At 43.1% G+C, this 16,461-nt stretch overlaps 1 protein-coding gene across 1 annotated transcript; it reads left to right on the forward strand.

Moving 5' to 3' along the window:
- Positions 1-1,864: 1,864 nt before the first annotated feature.
- TTC34 (tetratricopeptide repeat domain 34) lies at positions 1,865-16,446 on the forward strand. The gene is made up of 6 exons (XM_080380679.1): positions 1,865-4,270; positions 5,723-6,004; positions 8,208-8,400; positions 12,951-13,117; positions 14,010-14,277; positions 14,544-16,446. The coding sequence occupies exons 1-6, from the start codon at positions 2,690-2,692 to the stop codon at positions 14,771-14,773; spliced, it is 2,721 nt and encodes a 906-aa protein (XP_080236805.1). The 5' UTR covers positions 1,865-2,689; the 3' UTR covers positions 14,774-16,446.
- Positions 16,447-16,461: the final 15 nt, after the last annotated feature.

A 16,461-nucleotide genomic window follows, 5' to 3' on the forward strand; every position in this document is an offset into this window, starting at 1 on the left:
TGCAGGCACTGAGAGCTTTCAAAAGAATTAGGTCCAAGATTTCCCAGCCATGCCTCTTTGAAAAGGGTTATTGCAGACGTCAGTGCATCTCCTGCTTTGCAAAGCCCTCTACTTGTTGCAATGTGTTTACTTCCCTCCCCACCACCTCCCTTTAAAAATTTATCAGTAATCAGAGACATCATGAGGAGCTATTGTAGTATACTTAATATTTAATGAGTGTGTAGCATACTTAATATTTAATGTTACACACCTCCACACTTCCCACACACACCCCTTGAGTTTTTATGATCCTAGAAACAGGACTTGCCGTATCTGCCCCACAGGACACACAGCAAATAGGCTGGTGGCTTGAGAAAAGTGTTAGGAGCCTCCAAGTTACACTGCTGACTCCACCACTTGTAACAATAGGGTTTCGCACTGGGCTGTAGTCATATACCTCAAGTATCATACCAGGCCACAGTCTTTTCCATCAGAAAAATATTTTAATTTTCCATCAGCATTGATTAGACACTGTTCCTTTTATTCCTTTAAGACCAAAGTTATTACTTTGTATATGTATAATATATATAATATATATATTATATATATACATGTGTGTATGTATATAATGTACATAAATATACATTAATATAAGCTTAAGTTTGATTTACAACTTAAAATTGGCTATATTCATACCACCTGTTATAAAACCCTAAACCAACAAAATAATTTCTTCACATTTCTCCTACCTTTCTGGCCAACCATACAGGTTGTAACAACATCTTCTAAACCATCCATTTACAGCAGTGAGCACACCGGATTCTTAACTAAACCAGGACTCTTTATGCTAGAAATGATGAATAGAGGATACTGGCATCCTCCATGTTCTTTGTATCTACAAGGCAAAATGTAGCTGGAAGCAACTTTCACACCACTCAGTCATGCAGCAAAGTCAAATGATGGGTAATGATTTTTGCAGCCTGGACCACGATCCGTTGAAGGCACCAGTCTCGGTTTTATTCCCACATGCCGCATGAACCTCAGCGGAGGGGCAAAGAGGTACACACGTTTGATCAACCCGGCTCCTTTTAATGTGATTTCTATTTCAGAACTGTTTCTTTTTATACCCTCCAGTCTTTCTTGGTAATATCACCTGTGGCCTAATGTGACAGCAATGCTAAATTATATCTTGATGGCTAATTAGGGTAATTAAAGTGAAAGTAATCAAATCAAAGTAATGGGCAAACTCTTAATGTCAAAAAATCACTATTCATCACAGGGTTTTTTTTCTCCTGTGAATGTCAAAGAATATGGATAAGGAAAAAGCCCGACTTCAGAAGTGACCGTGGCTTAAAGGAACATCATCCCTCTGAACACTCCGACAAACATCACTGTTTACAGCTAAAACCAGGTTTTATTATTAAAAAAACAAGGTTAAACAAGTAGGCTGCACCAAAGACAGTTTATTGTTGCTTTGGCTGACTAACTCGCTTTACCTTAGTCCCACCAAGGGGTCAAGGGACCTGTCTGACTTTTCCTGAGGTAACAGTCTCTTCCCCGGCCCTCGCCCTCGCCGCCAGCGCCGTTCCCTCACGACCACCGCGAGCTGGGAAGCGCCAAGCCAGCCCAGCGCAGCGCGGCCCGCCAGCGCGACGCGAGGGGCTGCAGCGGGGCCGGGGGCTGCGGCCGGCAGCGGCCACCCCGGGGCCCAGAGGCGTGCTACGGGCGGCCGCAGGCCCGGCCGCCTCACTGGGCCGCCCCCGGCACGGCTCCCCGCCGCCTCACAGGGCCGCCCCCGGCACGGCTCCCCACAGGGCTGCCCCCGGCCCGGCCGCCTCACCGGGCCGCCCCCGGCACGGTTCCTCACCGGGCCGCCCCCCGGCACGGCTCCCCGCCGCCGCCAGGGCTGCCCGCCCGGCCCCGCAGCCGGGACAGTGTTTGCGGTCTCCAAGCAACAGGGCTCCTGGCTCCGGCCCCGCGCTGACGTCCCGCCGGCTGCCCGGCCGCGCCTCACCTCGCCTCAGCGCGCCCCGCCGCAGGAGCCCGGCGGGAACGGGCCGCGCGGGGCCCTTCGCGGACGCCCGCGCTCAGGTATTTGCGCTCCCCAGGTTCCCTCACGGCCAGGGCCGGGCCCCGGGGCCGGCGGCGCAGCTCGGGGCCTTCCACTGGACCGCGCCGTTCCCGCCGACCCCGGCAGGCAGGTGCCACTTTTCCTCTCCCCTTTCCGCCTCTCCAGGGCAAAGGGGGGAAGGCGAGTGGTGGGCAAAACGTCGAGGTGCTGCTGTGTCTCCTCATTGCCAACCACCAGCACTGACATACTGTCCTGCGGATTAAAAATCCTTCAAATTATCAAATGGACATCTCAGCCAGGGAGGACGAAGCCCAGTAGGCCCCCCAGCCTGGCCAGGCAGTAGGGCAGGGAGCACTGCAAGGTTGTGTGGCAGTGGCCTGGCTCCGTGCCTTATGGGCTGAGAACCTCTGCAGTGTTTCTTCTCTTGGCTTTGCTTCCCAGTAAACCCAGTCAGTCAGTGACAAACCCCTGGCTTTTAACAGCACCTGGGCTTGCTTACGTCTGTCAGTTGGAAAGCTACCCCTCCACCAAGCAAAAAATCGTGTGTTCTACAGCCCCTCATGTTGCTGATTTTCTGTTTTACAGGTACTAGCCACGTTACGTGTGTGACACCGCTTGGTGAAGATACCAGCAGTAAAAATGTCACCTCAGGAGCTTGCTGCACTGGTCTGCAAAGAAGGGGACCACCATCTCGCCCAGCAGGAATTACCAACAGCCACTGCTTTCTACATGGCTGCCTTCAGCTGCAGTGCCCACACAGCAGTACAGAAAGTGAAGTCCTTAGACAAAGGGCTCTGGGAGAATGTGATAGCCACTCTGGAGATGTGGTGCAAAGGCAAGAATCAGATTCCCAAGATCCAGAGCAAGAACCTGGCCGTTGTTTCCCTCAGTGTGGGAATAGCTGCCATCTTTCTCTCTACTCTGAGTCCCAACAATGTGGTATCCTCTGTATATAAACTGGAGACCCTGCTTAGGCGAGGATGCCCAGAGGAGGTGCTGTGTAAATGCAATAGCCTGCTGAAGGCTAACCCAAAGTATTCAATGGAACTGCTGCTGCTGAGGGCATTGGCATGGGTGCTGTCTGGGACACAAGTTAGGAAGGCAGTTGCAGAATATATCCAAGCCTTTGTGAGACATCAGGCTGAGGCAGTGGCCTATGTGTGTACCAGGCAAAGGGAACACCTGCCACAGGTCATCCAGGCCTTCTCTAATTATCTCTCGACATATCAGAAAGAAAGCCCAGACTGCAGTTCCTTAGACCAGTGGCTGGGCAACTGCTACGACTTCCTGTCTGCTGTGGCACCAGATGATCTCTGGGTTTGCAGGGTGCATGCAGCTTATCTCTTTAAGAAAAGCCAATTTGAGGAGTGTGTGGCAGTTTGTAGCAAGGCCCTCAAGGGCTTCTCAGCTGATAATAATCTCAGAAATGAGAAAGCTTCAGGTCTGCTCTTAGAACGGGCTGCTGCATATTACTTCTTGGGTGGACGGATGGAGGAAATGACGCAGGATTTAGCAGAAGCCTTTGCAGCCACCCCTGCCCAGGCAATGAAACACTTTGAAGAGCTTTTCTTACCACATGACACTGAGAGGATAGAAGAACAGGCTAGAACTGTCCTGGAGGTGAAGTTTGCAGCATACAGGGAAGCTGTGCGTACTCGGACCGAACTGAGAGGCAGTCATGGTACTGAACTGCTGCCTTCTGTCATCCAGACAGTCCAGTTCCTTCTTCAGATCTCCCCACAGTTGAAACGTGAGCTCAGTGTTCGACTAGCAGACTGCCATCTCCTGCATGGACACATCAGAACTGCCCTGGATATCTGTGAACACCTCTTGGCAGCAGAGCAGAAAACTTACTATAATACTCTCTTAGCATTGCGAGGATTCTGCTCCCTCCATGCTCATGACCATCTGCAAGCCCTGCAGAACTTCCAAAAGGTCATTGAGCATGATTCTCCACATCCTAACAGCTGTATTAAAGCCTTATGTGGGCGAGGACTTATCCGGATTTCTGGTGGCAGCCATTACTTGACAGCTCTGGATTATATCACAGCTTGCCAGTTAAAGCTGGAAGAAACCATCTTCACAATCAAGGCCTATGTGCCGTGGAACCAAAGAGGGCTGCTGCTAAAAGTTCTCCAAGAAGAAGGACAGAAGATGCTCCAGAAGAAGAGGTACCCAGGAGGCAGTTCTGCCTGTGGGCAGACAAATAAACAGGGCTGTGTGGATTCCTAACAAAAAGAGAGCAGCTTGAGTAGTAGAGTGATTACTTGCTTCAGATATATGAGAATAGGATATAGATCCATTTAAAGTTCCTAATTATCATAATGGGTTGAAATAAAACTGCAGTGTGATTATTCCAGCAAAATGCTGTTCACTGGTATGTCACAATACAATAGGCTCCACATAGGCAAATCAGCTCAATCCTTCTATGGAAGTTAATCCATTATAAACCAATTGGCCTAAGCTAGGAGCGTGCACAACGCTAAAGGGAACGTGACAGAGATTTCTCCTCTAAAGGAGTAGATACCTCCATAATGGAACAGATTTGTTGGTGCTAGCTGGCACCTTGCAGCTCTGAACTGAAGGGTTTGTTGGGCCATGAAGTACTAAGCCCCTAGAAAGTGTTCTTCCAAGACAGAGCTGAAGTGCTGCTGTCCATGTATTTGGTGCTGGCAATCCAAATTCTTTTTTCTGTGCTAACTGTATTAATGTCATATTTAAGGTGGTGAGATCTGAGACAGGAATGCCAAGCTATTCCAGCTAAATCCATTAAAAACTGAGTTTGAAGGTAGGACTAGGTTTAACAGAGGGACTCTGAGGTTTAATACTTAAACTCATCTTTCTAAACATCAGAAATAATTGCTTATCAGAATAGTATCTTTATTAGGTTTTTGATTTCTTACAACACAAAACAAGCTAGTATTTAAATCTAAATGTTTCAGTGGTTCATTTTCAAAGTTTTTTCCAGTACCACCCCAAGAAGTCTTCCATTTTCTCCAAAACTGAAGTTTTATATTACTTTCTCAGATTTCCCTTATGTGAAATACTAATATTTCAGGAGAAAAATTGAAAATTGAAGTGGGAAATAGCATGTGAAAGTTCATCTCAGGTGGATGCTCTTTACGACTGATACCCACATTTATTTAGTCTCTTAATAACTGTTGTGCTATTATGGCCTTTTTCTGCAGTTGCATGATGCGCATTCCACATCCAGTACTTGGGGTCTGCACTCCGGTGTCACTGAAGGACGGGACTAACTCATTCAGTGTTGCGCTGGCAGATCAGGACACAAACACAACCCCCCTTAGACACAGGTCACTGTTTCTGGAACAAGAAGCTACCTATTAACACAGTTCTTCTGAGTCTGTACAAATTTTAACACACAGCTCTTCGTTAGAAATGGTGATTCATTTATTTTTTCACTGTTACTTTTTCCTTTTCTGATTGTGGTATGAACTGCAGGCACAGGTATGAATCATTACTTGTTAACCTTTCTTTAGAGCCTTAACTCCTTAAGAACATGTTGTTATAAAGAGGGATCATGACTATGGAATCAAGCAGCAGACATATCTATGCTGCTGGGTATAGTAAAATGTATTATCCATTTTGATACTGGACTGATAACCTGCTTTTAGCTTTCAGGTGAGACAAAGGTTGTGTTACTCTCATTAGCATTTTTTCCTTGAAGGTGGTCTTCCCCTTTTTTCTTCATTTTTTTTCTCCTCCAGAGATGCCCCTGGGGTTTACCAGCTAGCTTCTCTCTTGGTGGAGCTGGATGCTTCTGATGAAGCATCACGGATACTTTGCGCTGATTCCCTGTACCAGATGGGCTGTGTAGAAGAAGCTCACAAGCTGCTCTTACTAGCACTCTCCAGAAATCCACAAAGGTCTCCCATCCTGGCTAGACTTGCGCTTCTGCAATTGAAGAAGGGTTTCATGTATGATGGCAACCAGGTAAGGAGCACCTGGCTGGCCAAAATGGGACAGTGATCAGTGATGGTATGGTGCAGAGGGTTGACAACCCTTTTGGCTGATACAGAAGATGCACAGTAGAACTTAAGAGGGACCACTTTAGAGACAAAGGCTAGCCAGAGGGTGTACCAAGGGCTTTCAGTTTCCCAGCACAGTGCTCTGCTTGTCTTCTGCTCCTCAGTGTTAGTGTGACAACTGTAAGGCTCCGGGTACAAGCTGCACTGTGAGGCCACCTCATCATGTGGTGCAAAGGTGGAACCCTCCCCCGTCACACAACCTGTTATGGGTTTTCCAGTGGGGCTGCGCCAACCCCAACCTATGCTTCAAGGCATTTCTCAAGAATGTTGGTAAACTGGACAGAGGTCTTTAAAAAAGACAGGAAATGCTAAGAAAATTTGGTGGCTTTCATAAAAAAATTAACCTCCCTGCTTGCAAGGTAATTTTAAAATTCAAACAAAAAATTGAATTTCAAATTCAGAGCACTGCAAAGTTTGATTGTCAAAGGGAACAGCCCTTTGACCTGACTTGATACTGCTTTTCCCCAGACTGCAATGAAATTACATTGTCATGCTCAGTGGTTTGTATGCTTTTCCATTTCACAATTAAACAGTTTGCTGTTAGAAGCTCCATGAATAGCAACAGTGAGTACTGTTGACACAGCAAAACTTGGAGCCTATATGAGGTTTAGGTAGTTCAACCGCTAACACAACTTTTAAGATCCATAAGTAGGACTTTCTGTCTGTAGCACAGGCCACAGGACTCCTAGCTAAATACATCCCATTCATCACATGCTATTTAATGGCACTTTTAATCAGAGGCTTTAACTAGGCAGAGCATGACTGAGCATCCCGCCCCTGGTGACAATATTGATGGGACTGGTACTTTTCCCCTAGAGAAAAGAAGGCAGAACTACTACCTAACTGATTATCCTAATGAAGCATTGTAGAGGGGGGCGGGGAAAAAAACAAACCCAGAAGCTCAAATATCAGTCTGCAGTTTGCTTTCTTTAGTGGCTAATGACTTGTGCTTGAAACCATGAAAAGGGATTCCAACATGTTGATTCTCCTACCGAGGATTACGAAGCTGAATTACCAGGTTTTGCCGTCAGAGGGAACTATTGCATTTTTTAAATTTCCGTATAAATTGTTAGCCGTAAAGAGAAAGGTTTTATTGTCGCCACTTCACTACTCCCTATGAAGAATAAAAGTGTTGTATAATTTGCTGCTTTTGGGAAGGCTATTAATGAATGACATGACTTTATTACAATCCATATGTTGCCCTGGAAGTCGAATTCCTATCTGTAACTTCTGCTACAAGTTCTAGTTGGAACATACATGTCACCAAAAATTTCTCTTTGAAATGTTTTTGTCCCACCTGCCTGTCAGCACCCAGATATTTGTATCTATTAGTAAAAACAGAGAAAGTAATAAGTTCAATGGATATGTCTGGTACAAGATAACTTTGTTCTTGTCCTGGCTTCTCTGGCTCAGATTTAAATATTGAGTACTTGCTAAGCACATCTGCTTTGCTGGAGGAAACACCTTTTGATTCTTTTCCTTAGGAAATGTAGTAAAAAAGTGCTTGGTGATTTTCATTCTAGTGAATAGAGGCAAAGATACCGTATGTCAGGCAAGATTCTTGTCCAGGAGGACAGTAGTTTGTGACTTCTATTTTTCCCAGATTCCCAATAGCAATACTAAAGGAAGGACACAGCACTTCACTGATTTTCCATTAATTCACTGGTTTCAGTTCTACAGTCAAAAGGGGTCACTGGAATGCTTCTGTTCCACAGAAACTTTCTTTATTTGGGGCAATCATCCTGTGGTTCAGCTGTGTTTATAAAAACAGTTAACTGCCAGTCTGAAATAGATGTACCCAAAGTAAGCAAGGCAGCATTATATATTTCTCCAGAATTGTTACCACAGCTGCAGTGGTGGTGAGAAAAGATAAGAATTAATGTTTTCTCCAACATGTATTTACACTGGGGCCAGCTGAGGAGTTAAGTAAAATAGATTTGTGGTCCTTGGCTGGACCATGGCTGACTTAAGCCCTAGTGAAAAGTGGGGAAGCACTGGGTAAAAGCATACTTGTCTCACCAGACAGTAGTATTTCCAGCTTTAGCATGACTTCATTTATCTTTTCATGGTGATCTTTCTCTCCTGCCTCTTTCTCTCACATTGTTAAGCTGCTAAAGAAAGTGATCAGAATTGGAGATACCTCCTGCCTCCTGCCCATCATGGACATTTTCAAAGATGAAGACCGGAAGCTGATGCAAACTCACTGCCATTTCAGAGCGCTGACCATCTTGAAGAACAAACAGGAGGATGCTGACATCAAAGAAGCCATTGCCTACCTTTCCTTTGCCATCATCGCTTCAGGTATGGTTATCAAGATGCTGATAAGAGATTTACTTCTGTGAGAAATCAGATGAGTGGGTAGGCAAGTCTCATCTGTCATTTCCCCAATAAGAAGACTGAAACAGTAGACTTCCAAAACCAGGTGAAGAGCAGGAAAAAATTTGTTTAAAGTAGCAACACATCTGGACCATGAAAAAGTGCACTTAAACAGTGACTGCGGTTCTTACTGTCCCATAAGTAGCTTGTGAAGTCCTTGAAATGGGTTGCAAGTGTTCTGTTCAGTTCAGTTCTACAGGAACATCAGCTTTTAAATTGCACTGTTCATGTGCTAAAAGTTAAGTTCAGGCATAAACCACCCTAACTGGGTCATATCAACACAAAGAACCCAAAATTCCTTCATTATTTGGAAAAGATCTTTACCATTCTGAACCCATCTATTTCCAGCTGGTGGTTTGAAATTTCTGATCTAATCATTTCCCCATTTTTTCTGCTCCAGAAATACAATGTGCAGAGTGTGCAGGAAACACAACGTATGTCTTCCTTACACTTTAGCCTTTTGTTGTGGTAGACCTGCTACTGAACATCAGGATGCAATTACTGTTTAGTTGCTGTAGGTTGCTTCTGAGTAATTGGTCTGGAGAAACTGATTTGTAACCATGCTTATTTTCGTACATATGGTCACAGATTTTCTCACAAGTATAGCCGTGCTGTTGAACAAACCACATGTTTTAATGTTAGCAGTGCTACCTTCTCAGAGCCATTAGATTATTTTCTTTTTTGTGCCATGCTTTCCATCTTTACTGTGGTTTAAAAAAAGACCCTTTTAGTATAAGCAGTGTAATTCTGTTCTTGCATTGGTAAAGGAAAAGCAGAATGGCAGGGGGATTCTTCTGTACTTAATGTAGGGAGGCTGTTATATTGCAGCAACAGATACATGCTCAAAATGTATCTGACAAGGAAAAGTCTCAAGGAAATCTTACAGAATTATCTGTCCTTCTACAAAACTTGATTTTTCAGTAACTGATGACTGAGGTAAGCCTGGAGTCTGGTAATGTTGAGGGAAGCCAGGGCTTTTTGATCCTGTTGTCCAGCTGCTAGTTTACACAACTATACTTTTGGTAATGTTTCCCCAGAAAATTAAACTTGATCAGATGAATGAGAGAGATGAGAGCTGCTATGAAAATACAATATAATTGTTTCTTAAAGAGATCAAAGCCAAACTTGTGATAAATGAGAGGGAATCTGGTCCCTGTGTGCAGTTAGTGCTTGAATGAGAGGACACTTCACAGAATCATCGAGATGAAGGAAATCCCCCTTTCAGGAGAAAAAAACAGCATTCACCCTATTTGTTTTGCATAACTTTTAGAGGAGATGCTAGCTGATACATAATTTGGAAAAGCTACTGAAACTGAGCCAGCTTCAGCCTGTTTTAGACAAGCAGTGCAGAAGTAGAAGGCTCCCCTATTTCAGCCTTGGTTTGTTACATTAGTTAATCCCCTGAAAACCTTCGCACCAATGATATTTACTTGGTACCTGTTTCATCAGAATGAACACATTGTAAATACAGTCATTGCAGCAAACAACCTGCCTTCTTGTTCCAACACACCAAAGAATGTGTAGTTCCAGTGCAAAAGAGTGAAAGCATCCACTTACATGCATCATTATCCTAGCTTTTCCTGAGGAGAGAGATCAGGCTAACGTGGAAGTGCTTCTGGCATGTTCCAAGTAAAACCATGTTTGTATGGAAATCTGCCTTTCACTCTGAGCAAATGTTATGACAGCATCATTGAGAAGAAGAGAGATCGGTTTATGAAAATGGAAAAAAACCCTGTTAATTGCTTTGAGATGGTTCCATTTCACAGCCCGTGCATTCCAGCTTATCAACTCCCCACCTGCTAGAACAGATGCTTGTTAAGAAATAGATATTGTCTTCATAGGAGCCAATTGGTAGAGCTTCAGAGCGATAACAACCTTTGGTACAGAAGTTCTGGAGCATATCAGGAGGCAGAAAAAGCCTCAGTACTGTAAAAGAATTGCTAGGAGCCTGTCTGCTGGCTCATCTCTGCAGGCAGCTGTGCAAGACCCTGTGTTTGCTGACCTCCTTATGAAAAAATATTTACAGTGGCACCGATGATTTATCATCCGGTATTGGGATGCCACAGTTACTGATTGCAACCCTGAGCGTGTTAAGATCCTTATTAAAACTGACTTGAAAGGAAGAGGCATGTGGATGGCAGAAAGATACATACTCTGCAACTAGTGAATGGATGGACCGTGATTTTCATTGTCACTATATGTGTTTATTTGGGCGGCACTTATGTGAAAGCAGAGAAAAAAGAACCTTAGTATCACAAATCTCAGTGCATATTAAGAGTGGCAGTAAATTAGTCAGTCCCTTCTGGATTACTGTTACCACTATATTAAAACAGCCAAATGGCCTTGTACCTCCATCCTCACGTATCTTCCTCTTAGACGTTTCTTCTCTCATTTCTGCTGCTCCTATTCCATTGTACTAAATGAAACCAAAGGTTCCTCCTAATGGACTGGATCCTAACGCAGCTCAGATCACATCATTGGTAGGTTGCCTCCATTTGTTGCATGTTAATGACGTCTTTGGAGAAAGGTGTGGTAAAGGGACAGGTATGGAGATATGAAGACATTCCTGTTTACAATAGCCTCGACCTCCTTTTTCTGCTTTTCAGAGCAGCATCACAGTGCTGTCTTTTGGATTTCTCCATGAAAATGCGTGGAAGACCTTAGGACAGAATAACTGCAAATAAGGGCAAAGCTTTCTAGACCTCAAAAATTTATAGAATTAGCTTCATGACAACTGGCAAACATGGAATTTCTCTATACTGTCAGCTGGCTGAATCTAGGTATCCCAGAGAAGGTAGGGGGGAAAAATTGCCTGCATGGGAAGGTTGAGTGCTTAGTAATTGCAGAGCACTCCTTTTGCTTCCTTTGGCTGTTCCTGAGGAGACACATTCTTGCTGAGATCTTGAGGCAATCAGAAAAGCAGTCATGGATATTTGAGGAAAGACTGTTGATCGACATGTATATTTGTTTTTGGAAACCAGGAAGCTTTTGAACTAGTTGAGCAATGTGATTTTATGATTTTCATTCTGTTACCTTTTCCACTCATTCAATTTTTTATTACAATGTTCTTCTGGCATGTTTAACCAGACTGAAGAGTCTTTGAAGTGGGACCTGTGTTTTTGGCATGCCTGGCACAGTATGGTTCCTGTTCCTGTCTGGAAAGTTAGAGTTGAGTCACAGTAGGACTGTTACAGTTATAAATCAAATTGCAGCCATACAACTATGCTCAGCAAAGTGCCCTTTCTTTCTGTATATCTAAAGCTATTAGAATTATTTTTTTTTCTTCCCATAAATATAAATATACATACACCTTTTTAGCTATTTCCAGAATTGGTTCTTCTGTTTATAACATGCAGAATCTTTCCTTTTTGAAAAAGTCATCTCAGTAGCAAAATACATGCCCTGAAAAGGGATTTTTGCACATACTGCAGCCCAGACTTCTTTATTGGTCCAGGCTTGCCTGTCCTTTGATGGCCTACAGAGAAAGTAGAAAGATACAATGATTTCTGCTGTCAGCCATCCATAAGTGAGAAACATGGCTACTTTTATGTCACAGAGTGGAAGACCAGGTTCACATTCACATTTGTGGATAGGCTTGCTGGTTGTGTAGGAAAGCTTTTGGTATCAGACTAGCATAACACCCAAACTGCTCTGTCTCTATGTCCCATTAATGTTTCGCTGGCTTGCATCAAATATATTGACATTATCCCAACCAGCCATGAAAGATGTGTTTCCCAAGTTCAATGATGACATACAAAGAAACTGAGTGCTTTTTCTGATGTTAGATAGGAATTTTGAAGCAAAGCTAAACAATGAACTCCGGTCCTGAGCAGCAACACTGAATCACAACTCATCATTTCCCTGCAGAATGACATTGACATGTGCATCACAAGACCTAGAACATCACAGTAGCCTTGTCTTTGTAATACGTACCAGAAAACATTTTCAAGACTTCACCAGTGAAAATTCATTCTTCGAACAGAATTCTGCTAGCCTCAGCAGAACACTTAACTGATTCAGTGCTGTGTTTTGAAAACAAAGTGACAGATTCTTTTTTTTTCCTTTCAAATCAGACCTGATAGCACACAATAGGAATTCCACCAGCAACAAAAATAAAGGAAGCTATGACTTAAGTACTGTCACTGTACTTCACCAGGTATGCTCAGGCAGCACTCTCCTATTCTTCTTCCAGTCACAACTGTGGATTGAAGTTCCTTATCATAACGCATTTACCTCTGTCCAGCACACCCCTCTTATTCCACCCTTGCCACAGCTCTGAATAAAGTGGTACGTACTTTTCATTCCTGCAGTCACTGTAACGCAACATGTAGGTCTACTGCATCATTTTCCCTTAGCTGCTTTGAAGCCCCTTGGTGGGGCTTAGTGGTTTGCACATACTGCGATTTACTGTACCTGCTTTAGAGCAGTAGACTTGAGACCATTCCGCTAACAATGGCTGCATTTCTCTCCACCAGGTGGTTATGCTGAAGATTGCCTTCTCATCAGAGCTCAATGTTATGGGCGCCTTGGTCAGAAGAAAACCGCTATTTTTGATTTTAATGCCATCCTAAAGGAGGACCCTAGGAATGTGCAAGCACTGAGTGGACGAGGATTCATTTACCTTGCTCTGAAGCAGCAGAAGGTATCACTGTATTGATTTGCTGATGATTTTTCTGACGGTATTAGTCAATATTAGTGTAAGATACCACAGGTTTTGTCATGGATTCACTTAAAAGTTTTTCACAGAATTTGGGCAGTGAAAGGCTCTTGTTTTGACTTGGTGTATAAGTAGTCGGCTTGATGTTACATATTTGCTTTCCCAAGGCTAGAGAGAGAAAGTCTAAACCTTAATCACAGATCTTCTTCGCTGTTGCTACCATGCATTGATTTGCAGTGCTGCAAACTCCCCTACATTTGATCTCACATTTCCATGACAAGATTTTGTGTTAGATGAAATGTGGCAACAACAAGAGGAAAAAGAAAGAACAGTTTCAAGGTTTAGCGAGTCCCTCTCCATCATCTGTGAAAAGCTCATGTGTGCAATTAGTGTTAGGGGGGACTTTTGAGATTGCAGTATATCATTGCCTGGAAGTCATGTCAGATGTTCACATGGTTTATCTGCTTCTAGTATGGGCAATAGCCTTACACTTTCCCTGCACATCATAGCAATCCTGCAGTGCATTTGAAATGGTGCATCCCTAATTGGGTGTGTGGTTTTGTGCTGGTTTGTCCTGACTGAGCCAAATCCTGCTTGCACTTACTTATTCACAGCATCTCTTTCTTGTTGCTGTAAGAATCTTGTTCAGTGATAATCTGGAGAGTTCAAACCAGTTTGCAAATAGTCATTCAAGCCTGTCTTTATGCTCTTATATCAGCTTTGCAACAGAAAAAGATGCAGCACAAGGACAGGAAAGAGCTTCCAAAGGTGTGCATGTGATCTGTGGGAAAGCAGAGAACTGAAGGCACCTGGAAGAACAAATTATCAATACATAATTACTACTACCATTTCATCATTTGGTCTTGTTTTTACATAGGAAGCAGTGCAAGATTTGATCTCAGCACTGAAGGTGGAGGCAGGAGTAGTGGTCCCAGCAATCCTGTCTTTAAAGCATGAAGCCCAAGGACTGATCACTCAATGGCTCCTTCAGCATGGCAGGACTGCATTAACTGAGGTCGTTGCTACTAAAGACCTTTCAAAAGAAGAAACCCTCAAGGATCTTCTCATGATTGCAAAAGCACTAGTCCAGATTTGTAAGGATGCACAATATCACATCTTCTACACAGATGTTTTGGTTGCAAGTGGTAAGTTCCCATTCGTTTACATAGCTGATCAGACTAAGTGAATGAGCAGTAAATTAAAAGAAAGTGAATGTTAAATGGCAAGCATATTGTTGTGTTTTACTTCTCAAGACAAGCTTGCAAATGTTTTGGGAAAGGGTATGAACTAATTAATACCCTTAGATTTGGGCTATGGACAGGCTACCTAAATCCTGCTTTGGTAAGTTTTCTTAATGTCTCTTTCTCTACATGGAATGGGTTATATAGCTTATATTGGTGTTAACCAACAGGAAGGTATGAAGAGGCCCTTGATCACCTTCATGAAGCATTTGGCCACTCTCCTGATGACTTTGCTAATGCAAGACTAGCTGTGCTGCAGCTGAAGAAGAGGAGTGTGGCAGCAGCAGCTCACTTATTCAGCATCCTAGCTGAGAAAGATGAAAGGGAGTTGGAGTTTCTGCTGAACTTCGTAGACGCTAAGCAACAGCAGAATCTCTCTCAGGTACAATCCTTTTTTTAATGCCGCATCCATTAATTCAGTGGGGAAAGAAATGGGAAACAAAATTAGGTTGCAGAGATTTTCTCTGCCTTGTCTTGAACAGCAATGTGCAGGAAGACCATTTATCAGGTGAACAAGGAACAAATTAGCTTCTTCCTCCAGCCTTCCCTTCAGCCAGATTAGGGATCGAATCCAAACTTCTTTCATTGCAATGACCTTGCTTCAGTCTCTAATAATTCATCATTACCGCTTCTTACCACTTGAGGGAATTTTTTTGTTGGTCTCCCTAGAATGAGACCTGTTTAATGCCAATACTAAAATGAGGGGATGTGAGGGTCAGCAGCTAGAGATTTAACAAGATCAATGCTAGTATCGCACTCTGTATGAGTTACATGGTGCTCTTGGTGGGGGGGGGGGAGGAATTAATGATTTTTTCGTTTTCTTGATGAAATGACACTGAAGGTTCTGATTCAGTCACATTAAATGCTTCAATCCTTTTTGTGTAACATTCAGGAATTTAAATATATTGATATTTTTATAAAATTACTAGCCTTTGAGGTTGGTATTGGTTTTCTTAGCTAAAACTGACACAAAAATAGCACGTTGCTCTAGTCTACCCAAGTACATATTTTTCAGTATTTTTTTAGAGTTTCTCCCCCAGGTACATGCAGCTCTGAGAAAGCATCTCCAATAGTAAGACAGGACAAGGTCAGATTGATGGTGAGGAGTTTTAACATTCACTCAAGCATCTGCAATTCTGATTACCCAGAAGCTCTGTGTTCTGAGAATCAGTTTGCTTCCTTTTATTCAATTTGTAGATTGTGTGCGCCCTGGTGAGAAGCTATATTGTTATGCTTTCTCCCAGGTTATAAAGCAAACAACATGCTGATGTACTTAATGCATCTTGAGAGGAGTACTTTGTATGTATTTTAGCAAAACAGCAGGAGGATATAAGTAAACAAGTATTAATTTACCAGTCCCTAGATATACCCCATTACAGAGAAAAGAGCCCCTTTCTTCTGAATAATGTAGAAAGTTCTGTCTTATGGGGAAGAGTTTGAAGATACTGGAGCCAATTTGCAGTCTTTCACCATATAAAGTTGACAAAAGTACAATCAAGTATGTGTCTACGGAGGGCTTAAGGAAGTGTCTATAAATGAAGATGTTTTACAGCTGAATTTCCCTTGCTGCCACATTACTTGTTCTGTGTGGAAGTCTCACAGCTAAGTCCATCCATGCTGCTTTGTGTCAATAAGAAAACCCAAACTTAATTCTTGTACAGTTTAAACTGCACTGTATTACGAAATTGCTGGTGCCACAGATTAGTGAAACCTTTAAAATGGGAGAGGCACTTCATGTCTGTGTTTTGGCAGCTGTGGAACAGGGGTCTGGAATAAAACCCCTTACTGGTGGCTTATTTATCATGAAAGATTTCTCTGCCACTTGGGAGAATAGGGGTAGCTGGACTGATTTCAAGACTGGAACTCAATAACAGTGCTGGAAATAAAGAGAGAAAAATTACAATTTTTTTAAATCATTAATCTTGGCTTTTTGTTCAACTGAGTAAACATTTGGACTCAAGCACCTGGGAGTCTTTGTATTTTCTAATCTTCAAAGATTACTGAGTGTGATTACTTTTTTTACTGATTAGCCCAGAATCACGAAACTTTTTATATGTATTTTGTGACAAGGGGATAAGTACGTACTTT

Source organism: Falco punctatus (assembly GCF_963210335.1).
Source record: "Falco punctatus genome assembly, chromosome: 3".
NCBI lineage: Eukaryota > Metazoa > Chordata > Aves > Falconiformes > Falconidae > Falco > Falco punctatus.